The 13,187-nt window shown below is 41.1% G+C and overlaps 1 protein-coding gene across 5 annotated transcripts in view; it reads right to left on the bottom strand.

The window, feature by feature from the left end:
* Window positions 1-922: 922 nt before the first annotated feature.
* Window positions 923-13,187, bottom strand: part of TSC1 (TSC complex subunit 1) — a 29,246-nt gene continuing 16,981 nt past the window's right edge. For 3 of the 5 annotated variants that reach the window (XM_035554909.2, XM_035554911.2, XM_050714491.1), the window contains exons 14-23: window positions 11,838-11,936; window positions 10,068-10,638; window positions 9,298-9,341; window positions 8,430-8,596; window positions 7,399-7,581; window positions 6,911-7,021; window positions 6,226-6,348; window positions 5,065-5,252; window positions 4,790-4,951; window positions 923-4,009 (exon numbers count right to left, since the gene is read on the bottom strand). In XM_035554909.2, the coding sequence (XP_035410802.1) occupies window positions 3,517-4,009; window positions 4,790-4,951; window positions 5,065-5,252; window positions 6,226-6,348; window positions 6,911-7,021; window positions 7,399-7,581; window positions 8,430-8,596; window positions 9,298-9,341; window positions 10,068-10,638; window positions 11,838-11,936 (2,141 nt within the window). In that variant the 3' untranslated portion in view covers window positions 923-3,516. The remainder of the gene's footprint in view (window positions 4,010-4,789; window positions 4,952-5,064; window positions 5,253-6,225; window positions 6,349-6,910; window positions 7,022-7,398; window positions 7,582-8,429; window positions 8,597-9,297; window positions 9,342-10,067; window positions 10,639-11,837; window positions 11,937-13,187) is intronic. The other 2 variants (XM_035554910.2, XM_035554912.2) reach the window with 1 other exon arrangement.

Genomic DNA, 13,187 nt, shown 5'->3' with positions numbered 1-13,187 from the left:
AAATGAGGCAAGATCTGCTTTGTTTTCCTTTCATTTACACCATGCTGTAAAACTTACCCCATTGCAGAAGGCTGAAAGCCAGCTTTCCCTATTGCCTAGCCCCAAAATAAGGTTCAGGGTAACTTTTACATAAAATTTTCTACTAAGTGCTGTTGTTCAGCCAATGTGTTTTCACAAACAGACTGTACATCACTTGTGCCATGCCCTTGTGTAGGTTGTTCAAATTTAAGAATTATACTTAATTCCATAATTGCAATGCTGAGGTTCATGTATGAATTTCTAAACTGCTTTGAGCAACCTTTCAACTATTCATTTCTTTGAGGAAAAAAAATTCAGTAAGAGTGCCAGGTGGGGGGGCTGGGAGGAGAGACAGGCAAAACAAGAAAACAACCTTAACCTAATAGGTCAAGCTTACAGTGAAATCACCTCCCAAACCCCCCTTGGTTTGAGGAACTGCCCTGTGTACAGTGACTCTTGAGCAGGGTACAGAAGAGGAAAGCATGCTTGCAGGGACAGAGGAAGCCAGCCAACTTCTGTCCCCAGCTTTGCAAAGAGCAGTCTGACATTTTCATCTATTAATTTGTCTGATCACTGTAACCTCTAGACCATGTAAACAATCCTATACAAAGCTAATATGCAGATGTGCCCTAGTGAAGTGTCTGTGGTTATTTTAGGGATTATACTGTCGCATCATTGTTGAGGTTGTTTTTCCACAGAAGATTAAAAAAACATGAGCTCCACGCAGAAAAGTGAACTTCTAGCGAAGACCCGCATGCAAAAAGGGACAGACCCACTTATCTGCTCAGTACTACTCAGCACACAGATCTTGGAAGATGCTTCGATGCTGAGTTTGTTTCTCCATGTTTTGTCTCAGCACACCTTGGTCCCAAAGAGAGGGGCTCGCAGGGAATTTAACACAGTAGTGCAAAACAATACATTTTATTTGTTCACAGTTAAACACAAGCAACTGCCTTGACATTTTAGAACATTCTAATACGGACAGCAAAACCTCCTTTTGGTTTAAGTTCTCTTTAGCTTAGGATTGTACCATTTCCTCGTATTTCATATTTATGGCATTTAATGTAGATTGTTTAACATGCTTACAAAGAGCGAGGCAGGGAACAGATTAACTTGACGAAGACAGCAATTTTAGATTTAACTAAAAGCAGTCAGTTAAAAAAAATCTGTTTCCACTTCACTGATGGGACCCCTTCAAACAAACTGCAAGTTAACTACATACAGCAGATACATGATTTTTTGACTTACAAAAAAAATTGCAAAATTTGTTCCTCCGTAATCTTTGTGGTCCATAAACAAACCTAAAGTGGTTTCCATTACTATCCTGGTGCTAAAATCCTTTTTAAAAGAAGAAAAAAGCCACCTCATCAATGAGCTTGCATTACCGCCAGGGCATTTTTGTAACCCACGACAAAAACCGCCTCTCCTCAGAACAAGTGAGGTCATCACAGAAGCAAGACACTCTTCTGCGGCTCGGCAAAGCAGGATGGTCTAAAACTCCTGCAACACAACTCCACCCAGCAGCTGAGGCAGCCCTTCAAGGGCCATGTGCAAACCGTTCAACTCCTGGTGCTGGGATCCGGTGGGGTGAGAGGCAGGAAACCTCCAAATCTTACCAAAACATACGCTACCACGTTTGCTACCACTAAGTCTTAGAAAACCTATAGACATGTCGACAAAACCAGTCTGTCACTTACAACCAACTCTCTATTTTCTATTCCATGCAGATTCAAGCTTTGACAAAAACACTGAAGTTCACTTTTACTTTCAGAGTTAGGACTGACCAACCGAAAGGACACTGAGAATAATTTAGACAGGCAGAAATGTATTTAGACCCTAGGTGTTAAGTAAAAAGTGGAAATGGGAGGCAAAGTAGTGTCCGGCACACGTTCACAAGCCACCAGCCCCTGTGACAGACTCCTTTTGCTGTTCAGGTGACGAAGGAAGTGAACTACAAGTGCAAGTGTACTTGGCTTTGATTTATATTTGAGACAATTCTTCACCAGCAGCTGCCACCCACAGAACATTAAAGAAAAGAGACGTGATGCAGGATACCTGTGAAGCCTGATATGTCAAAGTATGCCTGGACCCAGACATACGCAAGGTTTAAAATAAGCACACTGCCTTCCTAACCGCAGGCTCTGTTCTGTCACAAAGGAGATTGATCTGACCACTGACAAGCCCTGATCCTGCCATCCTCCTTCACAGAAGGCTCATCATTGACTTAAACACGATTAACACGGAAAGGCTTCACGACAGAATTCAGACTCTCGTTTCAAGCAGGCTGCTTCTTCAGTCTTGTCGTTTAAGGAGATGGGGGTGAAGGGGACATACCTAGAGCCAAACTGACACTGCTGAGCTGAAAAGGGTGCTGCAGGTAGAGCAGAACAGCACTCAAAGGAAACCGTATTCTGTAAGTCAAGCCTGCAAACATACTCCCAGGAAGCGAGAGGCCTATTTCTGAGCCTTGGAACACAGCGGTCTTGCTCAGACCAGGAACAAAGACCAGAATTATGAAGGACATCAGGCAGGACAAGTATTCCCCTGATTAAAGAAACAAATGCTCTTTGCACATCTTTGTGAGCTGCAAATCTTCATTCTACATCCATGTTCTGCATGCTCTCCCTACTCGAATAAAGCTTCCTCTTCCTTCTTCTCCCACCCCAATAGCTTTCCCAAATGAACCAGTTTGAGGTCAGTACCAGTCTGTCAGGCAAACACTTAAAATACCAACACGATCAGAAGCTAGTGTTTTAACAAGTCTTCAGCATATACGGTCTCTGCATTACAAGCTCCAGTTCCTTACCAAGCGTCTGTTCAAAAGAAACTTTCCAAGAAATGTTAAGGACAATATAAACAACGATTATGAATTAGGGCGAATGAATCGTTTTGCAGAGGTACACCGTTCCTTAAACATTTAGGTATTCAGAGTCCAACTGCATGAAGACTGGGCTCTGAGGGGTGTGGGACAGTGGACAGGCAAAATAGAGACCCTTGGGTGAACGCACTAGAAATTCTAGTGCTGCTCCTTTCCAGGATGAAAACAACCGAAGTCACCCAGACAGGCAGCACAATGAACTGCTCTAAATTGGAAGCTTGCAAGGAAATACAAAGCATTCGTACTAGACTCACAAATGTTAATTTGGCCTCATATTGCACTCAAGTTCATAAATGCAGCCACTCACTGGGGACAGGGAGAAAGGGGAAAAAAAAAATACTTGCAAATGCTAACAGTTGTCCCTTCAAATTAGTACACGCTGCTAAAGACTGAATTTGAGAAAGAAGCAAGAGTTAGGCTGGGCATTTCAATTCCAGACCCCAAAATCCACTTTGCATTCATTCAGCAGCCTTCTTCCGTTACTGGACATCGATCCTATTCCGCTGCATGAGCTAGCTGCTCAGACCAAAGAAACATAAAAGCTTTTAGTTAAACTTGCATTCACGCCTCCTGTTCTATGCCAAGAATATGAAAATAACACTGATTGACTATCTTCTTTTTTAACTGTGGTCATGATGAGTTTCATTGTAGTCCATGATATGAAGCTGTCCAACACTGCTTTCGGGGATCTTAGGCGAGAGGCTGTTATTGGGGCTCGGAGGGGCCTTCGTCTCCATGTTGGGATCTTTACATAGTTCAGTCTTTAGAGTATCAGAAAGGCTGTTGATGGTTCCACCCTGCTCATCACACTGGCTCTCACTCTTGTTGCGAAATAATTCTCGTGACTTCATTCCAAGGAAGCTCTTGGAGCTGGGGAGTGAACCTACAGTCAGTGGGACAGTAGTTGAGGGCTCCAGCAACATGGATGTCTCCCAGCGATTGATGAATCTCTGGTTCTGGTTTTTCTCTGGGGTGGAGAGCTCACTGTTGCTGCCACCCTTACTGCTACTACTACCTCGAGCGCCGGGAGGTTTGGTTTCTCCATTTCTACCAATTGTTTCTTCACTGTATCCTGCCACAGCATCTGCACAACCTTCGTTACCACAATCCAACCTGGTTTGGAACAAGAGAGGATACAGCGTCAAGGAAATGGTAGCAACTGTTCACAGTGGAAAGGGAAATGCTAGGGAGCACAAGCCTTACTTTCCATTTCTGCAACTGCATATATACTTCAGCAGGCCTACACCAGCTTTCCTTCCACAGTTTTGTAGCGAAGCAGAAGCCACAGAGAGCAACCGGGCAGGTGGCACACTGAGCCTTGCAACATCCCACCTTGCAACAACCCACCAGTCCAAAGCTGACAATCCCGAAGCAGAACAGAGGTGTATCCTGACCCATTAAGGAAAAGGAAGGTATCTATACATCGTCCTTGGGTTATAGATCTTTCTTTTACCCATCGCAAAATAAGCTGTTACCTACAAATCCGCTTGCAGTGCAAGAAATTATCCTAATGCTGTAGAATGTGGTGTAGAAAAAAAAGGTGGCATCTGAATGAAAGTACAACACTACTCAGGTGTTTTAGGAAGACTTATGTAAAGCAACTACCTAGCAAACACATAACAATTTATAGGCTAAAGAGACCAATCTATGAGACAAACTGGACATTTGCCTCCAAGCGTGAATAACGTTCAGCTATCTGAGAAGTATTTCCTAAACACTGCCAATTTTGACAGTGATTCTCAGTAACCCTGGAAGAGTCCTGAACCAGATTCAGTCTGTAAGTGGGAAATAACAGAAATATTTTGAGATGATGCCTCCGAGTGCTAGGAATTCCCCAGTGATAAATTCCAAAACCTGGTCACGAGTCCAGCATATTTACATCATTGCCCCTACCTTTCTTCTGCTGCTTCAGCTGCTTCTGTTTTTTCATCTTCAAGTTTTTTCAATAAGCTGCTCTTCTCCAACCGGCCAAACAGATCCAAGATCTCCAGCTCAAATGCCTGGGTTATTCTTTTCTGGGCCTTGTATCTGCTTTCTACTGCTTGCAGCTGACCTCTGAATGAGAAGATAAACCAAAGCCCATCAGTTCCAGTTTCTCCAGATTCTGCCTCAAATGTAACACTGCACCTGTCAACGCACTGCTGAAGTTTTACATAGGAAATCCCTACCTTGCTTTGATTTTGACATCTTCCAGGTATTTCTTTTGCTCCACAAAGAGATGGTCCTTTTTAGAAAGCTGAGATTCCAGTTCAGCTATCCGTTTCTGGGAAGCATCAAGCCTTTGGCTTTGCTGTTGAACACACAATTTTGCTTTCTCCAGGTCTTTCCGATAAGCAGCGTGCAACATTTCAACCTCCTCAAAGGAAAGAACACAGTGTTAAAGTATAATTTGATTGTGTGTTGTTTTTATTAATATTTAGACATGGTTCTGATGCTATAAATAGGTACAGTTTAAGCAGGATGGAATAAAAGCATTTCTAAAAACAGATACAGAAAGCTGGATACTCTGAGGATGCACACTACGTTACTGTGAAAACAATTCTACATCACTGGAATTTATTAGCACATTAATGTTCCTTATTAAAAAAAAATCTGCGAAGTAAACTTGCCAGTTCTGCACCAGATTAGACAACCTTCATTTTAAAGACAGTTTTTGCAACATGACCTTCATTAAATACCAGTAAAAGATATATTTTTTTGGCTTACTATTCCCCTTTTTCAATTACTTGCTCTCACGCAGGAACAGTTCAATTGTTGTGTAAGTTACTTGCTTCTAATTAAAAAAAGGTCTCTTTGAAGTCAGGAAGTAAAACCATATGAACCACAGAAGTTTTAGTAAAGTTGGTACCAACTCTTAATAAGAAAGCAACTGAGTGAGAAGAGGAATACTGCATGTTTTAAAACAGCATCTCACACAAACTGGTAAAACCCTGGTTAAGAACCTTCTACAAATTCCAGCAATACTATTCTACGTTATACACTTTCACAAACAGAAGAGCCCAATGTTACTCTACCTCCAACAGTCTGCTGTCAATTACAGCAAGAACACAGCAACGTACTTGATTTACAGCAGTGGCATGAAGAAATTAGTAAGAATTTATATCAAGTGGCTAAAACTGACTTCAGGTGTGCCCTAACATACCCTTCCTAGCTTTCAAAAACAGCGCACTGGAGTGATTCCATAACCACGCAGTGCACAAAATAATATCTGAACAAAAGGCTAACAAAATATGTTATGAAGCATTTCCTTTATTCTGACCACAAGGCTGAGAACAACTTGATGACGACTTCAAGCAAAGTATTCCCAAAGGCTCTGTCTGCAATTGTACCTTTGTAGTGTCTGTGTGCTTGTGCTGCAACTGCTCCAGGTACAACTCATTGACCTCTCCAAGAACCAGAAGTTGTCTGTTCAAGAACTCCATCTGCTGTTGCACTGATTCGCTGTTGGAAAGCTTTAAAGAGAAATTTAACAGATTCAAGCAGTGAAATGAATAGGTCAGCAGGAGAGTCACAGTTGACTGGCACTGTGTTCACAGGGTATTTTTATAAAAAAGGGAGACAAATACAAGACTAACGCACCACAGATCTTAAGTGATGAAGAAATGAATTTTCATAAAGCTGGTGACAGTCTATACAGAATTTCACCATACAGACATTGCTTCCCTCAAGGCAACCATGTTTCCAATTATAGGAGAAGTCCATTTAACTTCCAATATAAACATGATTTCTGTGATGCCAAGATTTAGCAGAGCTTTAACACAAGTTCATATTGCTCAATCTGGGAATTCCTACTGTGCAAAGATCAGCCAAAACGAGAAGTTTCAGAAGCCTTTGATCTGAGTTTAGAATTTCTTCACCACAACACATTTCTGTGTGTTGTTTTTGTGCAATGAATATCACATTCTATGGAACTAAGCACAGGCTTTCAGAACAAGAAAAAGCACCTGATAACAATCAACAGAGAAAATAAACAGAAAGACTCAAAGGGACTCTGGGAACAGTGACTTCTCTTACCTTTTGAGAAACTTGGCTAAGCAGCAGTTCTGTGTGACACACCTTGTTGTTAGCCTTCTTTAATTCTAACCTCAGATCTGCAATCATGTTCCGGCAGTCTTCCAGCTTGGTCTGTTCAAACAAAAAACTCACTCAGGGTTCTGAAACTTTAGTAAGGAGTAGCAATGGCATATGGCTGGAGGGCCATAACCACCAGGACCGTAAATCAAGTTATACTGAGAGCTTGTGAAAGTCCCAAAGCCAGCTAAGAAACCGCATTTTCCTATTTCCAAATCAAAAATGTAACAAAACAGACCTATAAAAGGACAATGACTGTCCAGATAGGCATTTCCAATTACGCACTGTCTTACTTTGAATTAGGACAGTTTCTCTAATGGAGATATGTAGCTTTCTCTTAGATATTCCGTGCCACGTCAGCAGGAAGGTTGTTTTTCAAATCACAGTAAGGAGACAACACAATTTTGTTCAGTGTTCTGTCTGCTTCATACCTGCAATTCCTGGCTCTGGTTGTAGAATTCCTCCCGGTCATGTTGCAGCTGTCTGATTTGGCTGTGAAGCTGAGACACTATATTTTCATGTTCCTCCTGAAACTGGTGGTACCTGGCCTGTTCTTTCTGCAGACTCAGTTTCAAGGCCTGGATTTCTTTTTCCTGTAGTTTCAGCTGGTCTTTCTGTTAAGAACGCCATATGAAGCATCAGGCAAGACATCTGCTTTATCAGTTAGAACATCTATCCTAAGTCACTAGCTAAGTAAAGCACTAACACCAGTTAAACAGCATGCAGGCTCAACACTTCTCCATAAATACAACATCTCATATAGAGCACATTCTTAATGGTTTTGTGGGGTTTCTTTGGCTGAAAGAAAGTTTAAATGGTGCTAGAGTGGACAGGCTGGTAACTCAAAGTCACACCCAAAGGCACAGTGAGAAATAGCACGTTCTTCCCCAGCACCTCATGCTTTTGTCGGGGACTTGGGCTTCACAGCTAAAGTTACGGTTCATTTTATAAAACAAACATGGAAAGCTACTTTTGGTTCTTGTACTAGTATCTTAAAAGGTGAAATTGTAGATCAAAGTAGCTATAACATGGAGGTACAGAATGAAACATGCCTAAATCTGTACTGAGACATTCTTCAATGCACTTACAATTTTGAATTTTATCATAGTAAATAACTCAAAAAGAGCATTTGAGTTTACCAAGTTTTTGCTTTTCCACTGCTCAGTCAAGGAGCACTAAGTAACTCCACTAACTGTGAAACCTTTACCATTATCCCAAGGGTAACTGGCAGCAGGAGTTAAGCATGGAGGCATCCATGGATTCAGTCCCCTACAGTTAAATGGTTTAATGATCACGGTGCATGCAATTCATCCATAGGTCATTCCACAAACACTGACTTGAATAAGGTGAGAAACTAGGTTTCTTTTTCGATCAAGTGGTACAGAAAGATGCTGGCCAAGACAGTTAACCCTTGTTAGCACCACTGTGTCTAAATGACTGCTAGATTTGTAGCCCTGCTCACCATGGCAGCATTATGTTCCTCCAGTGCTGTTGCTTTAATCACTTTTCGCAAGAGCCGCCGGTTCCGAAGGGCATGTTGCTGTCTTTTGAAGCGCTCATACAGTAACTGGTTGTGCAGCAAAAGCAGTTGGTTACGCAGGGTGTGAATCTCATCTGAAGGAGGAGAACCTGGATTGGAGTTAGAAGACCAAGAGGTTACTGAACTGTACCGTCCATGTTCCACACCTGGGAAATATCTTCTGAAGTACACAAAATAGATTTCTTTGAAATCACAGCTTAAAAATTTGTCTGTTCCACTTGAATTAAAACACAAACTTATTTTTTTTAAACATTTTTTCCCAAAGAAACCAGAAAAATAATGTTTAACCACAAGTCTGCTTCAAACAAGTGGCAGACGACTACAGTTTTAACAGGCAAGTTTCTAATCCTGTGTTTATTCCCCCATATTACACAAACCTCACAGGAAAAAATGCTTTCAGCAGACATTGAAAACAAAGTTGTTTTTGTCTCCTGAACATATACATGCTCCAGATGGATTGCTCCTTCTATTAAGGAAAAAAAGCCAAGCTTGGCATCACTCAGAAGGCTAGCAGATCTTAAATGGTCAGAAGCAGAAATCTGTAAAATTGTGGGGAAGGCAGTATTCACTTTTCAAAGAGTGTAAAAAAAACCCACACCAAAAATCCTGTCACACTGGAACACGGGCACTCATCTGCTAAGCAGATAAGCCATGATTTAATGGAAGGAAGGCACCATCCTTCTGCAGCATTAGCAAAGGAAAAAAAAAAGCACATGACAGTAGCAGGTCATTGTTTAAGCAAGTCTAATAATAGAAGAACAGATTGCCAAAACACAAGAAACATCCTCACCTCCAAAATGAGTCCAGTCAGCAGATTTGCTTGGCAGAGACAATCTGAAAAATGAAAATGTAGCATTAACCACTAAGTTTAAATACACAAACACTGTGCGAGTCACTTTAAAATGGAAACCCCACCTCAAAGGATCTTACAGCCTAATAAAAGTACAATTATGGTCAATCGGTATGAAGAGAATGAGAAGGAATTGTGCAAGAAGCAGGCTGCAAGGGCAGATGGTAAAGGAGGACAGAATTTCTTGGAAGTTAGCAAGAAAAATTCTCTCAGGTACAGAAAACAGCATAAGGAGAAAGTGGAGTACAGGGGAATGAGAGAAGAAGACGGAATGCAGCAGATGCACCTAGCCTTTAAATCTGGTTCTCCAGTTCTTCACATTGTCTGTATTAGAAAGAAGAAAGTGTCAGTCTCCCCTGGCACTCTACAGTTGCTTTTGAGCATCTAGTGGGGGACTTAAACCTGATAAAGTAAGCAAATCTCTCCAGCAGTGGTGTGGTAACACACCCAGCAGCCCTACTTCTTCACGCTAAGCTCTGTTACTAAGGTCAGAAAGAGTTCTAAGGGCACAGACCCACTTTTATAGTAAAATGGTTACCAACAGAAATATAAAAATTCTCCACCCAAACCTCCTAACAGTAATGTTTCACGGAATACATTTTTCATGTAGGTTTCCTAACTCACTTGTTTTCCAGACACAGCTATAAAAATGAAGCCAGCACAAAAGTCTTAACAAGAAAGTTTGCAAAGTAAGGCTTTCAGTCACCTACTTGTTCAGCTCCTTAGTGTGCGCGTCCGCCCCTTGCTGTATCAGTCTGTCCAGTACTTCCACAGGAGAAGTAGAGGCCATGCAGTCTTCATCCTGGGTTCCCTTGACTTTCTTTAGCAGCTCCTCAGTCTTCTTGCCAACAAAGAGGTAGGCAGTCTTTGGTAATGCAACCTCAAAAAGGTGCTCGTACAGGGGAGGCTGCCCACTCCCAAACACCACTCTTCTTTGCGCCGGTACTTTGCAAGGGCTGGGAGTGAGAATACTTGTCTCCCCAGAGGTTCCTTCCCTGTTACCAGCAGGGCTTTCACCAGAGCCTCCGCAGGGCTTGTCTATGGGAGTAAACGTTTGTTTGGGTGTTTCCCGCGCACTCTCAGGCCCAGGCTTGTCCAGAGAAGATGTTAAAGGCTCAGAGGTCGGACCGTGTCCCTGAACACTAGAGACTGCTGATTGGGTCTTCTTCTGAGAGCCGGACAGACTTTCGTTTGTGCGGTAAAATGGAGAGTCAAATCCTCCTCTAGGCACCATGTGTTCAGCATCAGTTGTGATCTCGGAGATCTCTTTAGATATTGCATCTGAGAGGGATGGAAGGGGGCGACCAATCAGTTAAGTGAGCTTAACACAAAGTTTCTGGACAGTGTATTTTTTCCTGTACCCTAACCAGTTCTCGTAGCACCCTTAGGCATCCATTTACCTTACACATGCTTGAACGTCTCAACATAGCTAGGGAAAAAGTCCTGCAAGGTGTCCTGAAGTAAAATTAGAACCAGACCATGCTTCAGAACCCAGGAGTGCAACCTAACTCATGGTTCTATGACAGAAGAGTGATTCACTTGCTTTAAGTAGCTCTAGTTCTTAAATTGGTCAACTTGAAGCACTTCCCCAAAGACTAAAATCCTACTGTTAACAATGTAAGCACGCCTTAAAAAATAAAAATCTCACCTTGAAGGTAAGATAGAATTACAGCAGCTAAAATACCTTCTTCTGGAGTTTGCTTTTTATTATTCTTTCACGTCAGGACCGTACCCACTTTAGTCTTCTGAAGATTAAGTTTACAGACTTTACTGTTTTGACTATTTACAAAAACCTTTATGAAAAACACTTGCATTTGAAAAGATGCTATTATTTAAAGACAACACAGACCTATTCTAAACATGGAAAAAAAATGAATAAATGTGCCCAATTTCTATAGGACAAATCAATGACATCCTGAAAAAAAACATTAAGAGTTTAAGGACAAATATACAACTATCTCACTGAAGCTCTCAAAACAGGGTTTATTTTTATTTTTTAAATAAGAGTTTTGTAGGGATTCTTTACATAGGACTGAAGTTGCCTTATAGTGAGAACAAATGCTATTAAACTACCTCATCACCACAGATTTACTCATTCTCCTATAGATTTGTTTGTTTGTTCCTACAATAAATACCAGCATTACTAAGTTCTCTCATTCCAGTCAACTGCTCTCTAATAAAAAAAGATTTGAGATTTTTTACTTAGGGGAACAAGTCTGAGTTTTGGGTACTAGTCTTCAGCATTGGGCAACTTTTCAAAGGAATAAAGCGGGTTGCAACAAGAATTCCCATATTGTAGGCCCAGAAATGACACGTTTAAAATTAATTAATGGCAAAGCTCACAGAGACGGGATTTAAACATATGAAAGTTACCCTAGAGAATACTGAGAACAGCAGTGATATAAGGCAAAACAATCTAGCACAAGCCATGAATCTTACATTTCCTTAGCTAAGATGTATCTAAAGATAACAGAAATTACCTTCCTCTCTGTCCTTTTCAGCACTATCTTCAAAAGACAAACCACCTAAAAACTCTGGAAGATCACTTAAGGTTACTGAACTTTTACTACCAGGTGTGTCTGAAAAAAAAGAAAAGAAAACAAAAGTTAGTTGTGGAGATGCTGTTTTGTCCAGCCTTATTACAGCACAGAACAGGAGCCTTATACTGCTGTAAGGGCCTTAGATTAAACGTGTCCCTCTTTCCTCTTTTGAGGAAGCATCTGTTCCTGTGGAAACCACTTCTGAGATTAGTCACATGTTTGTCCCAATCCAGAAGTGTAATTTTGTAAACTTAACATTTGCTACTGCACAACAAGTGTAGGTGGCCTCCTCTACAAGTAAGGATGTGTTGTCTGCAACTGAACCCATTAAATAAATAAAAAAGCAGCCAATATGTAGTGCGACAACTATACTTCTACATCAGCTTTAAACTCCCTCTTAGCTTCTGATTTGGCTACTTGAGGACACAGTTCTTACCTCCCTACACCCCAAAAAGGAAGTGTAGTAAGCTGATGTAATACAAACTTGACAGTTTGTGACTAGTGATCAAAACTCTGAGACAGCCGCCAGGGATACACACACAAAAGCATGCAGGATAGAAACCTCATGCTCACAGCTCCGGAACAGATTAGGAACCCACTGAAAAACCTAGCCTGATCTTGTAATTCAGGAAGTTCAGATTCCAGTGTTGCTATAACACTTCAAGCAGGGAAAACCAGCTTGAGTTTCACTATCATTTCCACCTTGAGGACAGTAAAGATGCACAGTACAGAGGTTTCAAACAGTGCCCAAATCCCTTTCTACAGCTGTCACAGGTGTAGATGTCAGAGAATGGAAAAGGGAATCTAGATTTACCTATTAGAAGTTGAGTTCCTCAACCATCCACTGTTGCTTTCAATATTCCACAGGACTTTCAAAAACAGTTCAAGTACAGCAATACAATTGTGGATAGCAAACAAAGTTTTTCCAAAAGCTTTTAAAGGAAGCATATCTATCCTCATGTCTGGATCAAATTGTAAGGCTGCACATGTGACATACTTTGTTCAAGTAAAAACTTCAAGTACAACTTGTTGTTTCTAAAAAGAATTCACCCTCAAAGCATCAGCTTTTAAAAAAAATCCTTTTCCAGACTTCAGTGTTGATCTGTGTATTTAAATTTAAATATGCATGAAAAGGCAAATAGGCCAGTTAAAAAAAAAAAATCTGCAGGCTACTTCTGAAGGTGAATAGTTAAAATGAAATCAAAAGCATCATGGGAAGGTTTAAGTTGCATCAGTTTAAGGCAGGATCCTGGAACTATGAAGAACTCAGTGAAAAGAAACAGAAAAACC

The sequence above is a fragment of the Cygnus atratus genome, chromosome 19, assembly GCF_013377495.2.
Source record: "Cygnus atratus isolate AKBS03 ecotype Queensland, Australia chromosome 19, CAtr_DNAZoo_HiC_assembly, whole genome shotgun sequence".
NCBI classification, from domain to species: domain Eukaryota; kingdom Metazoa; phylum Chordata; class Aves; order Anseriformes; family Anatidae; genus Cygnus; species Cygnus atratus.
Note: the sequence above shows the minus strand (reverse complement) of the source record. Positions and strands in the feature narration are given on the sequence as shown.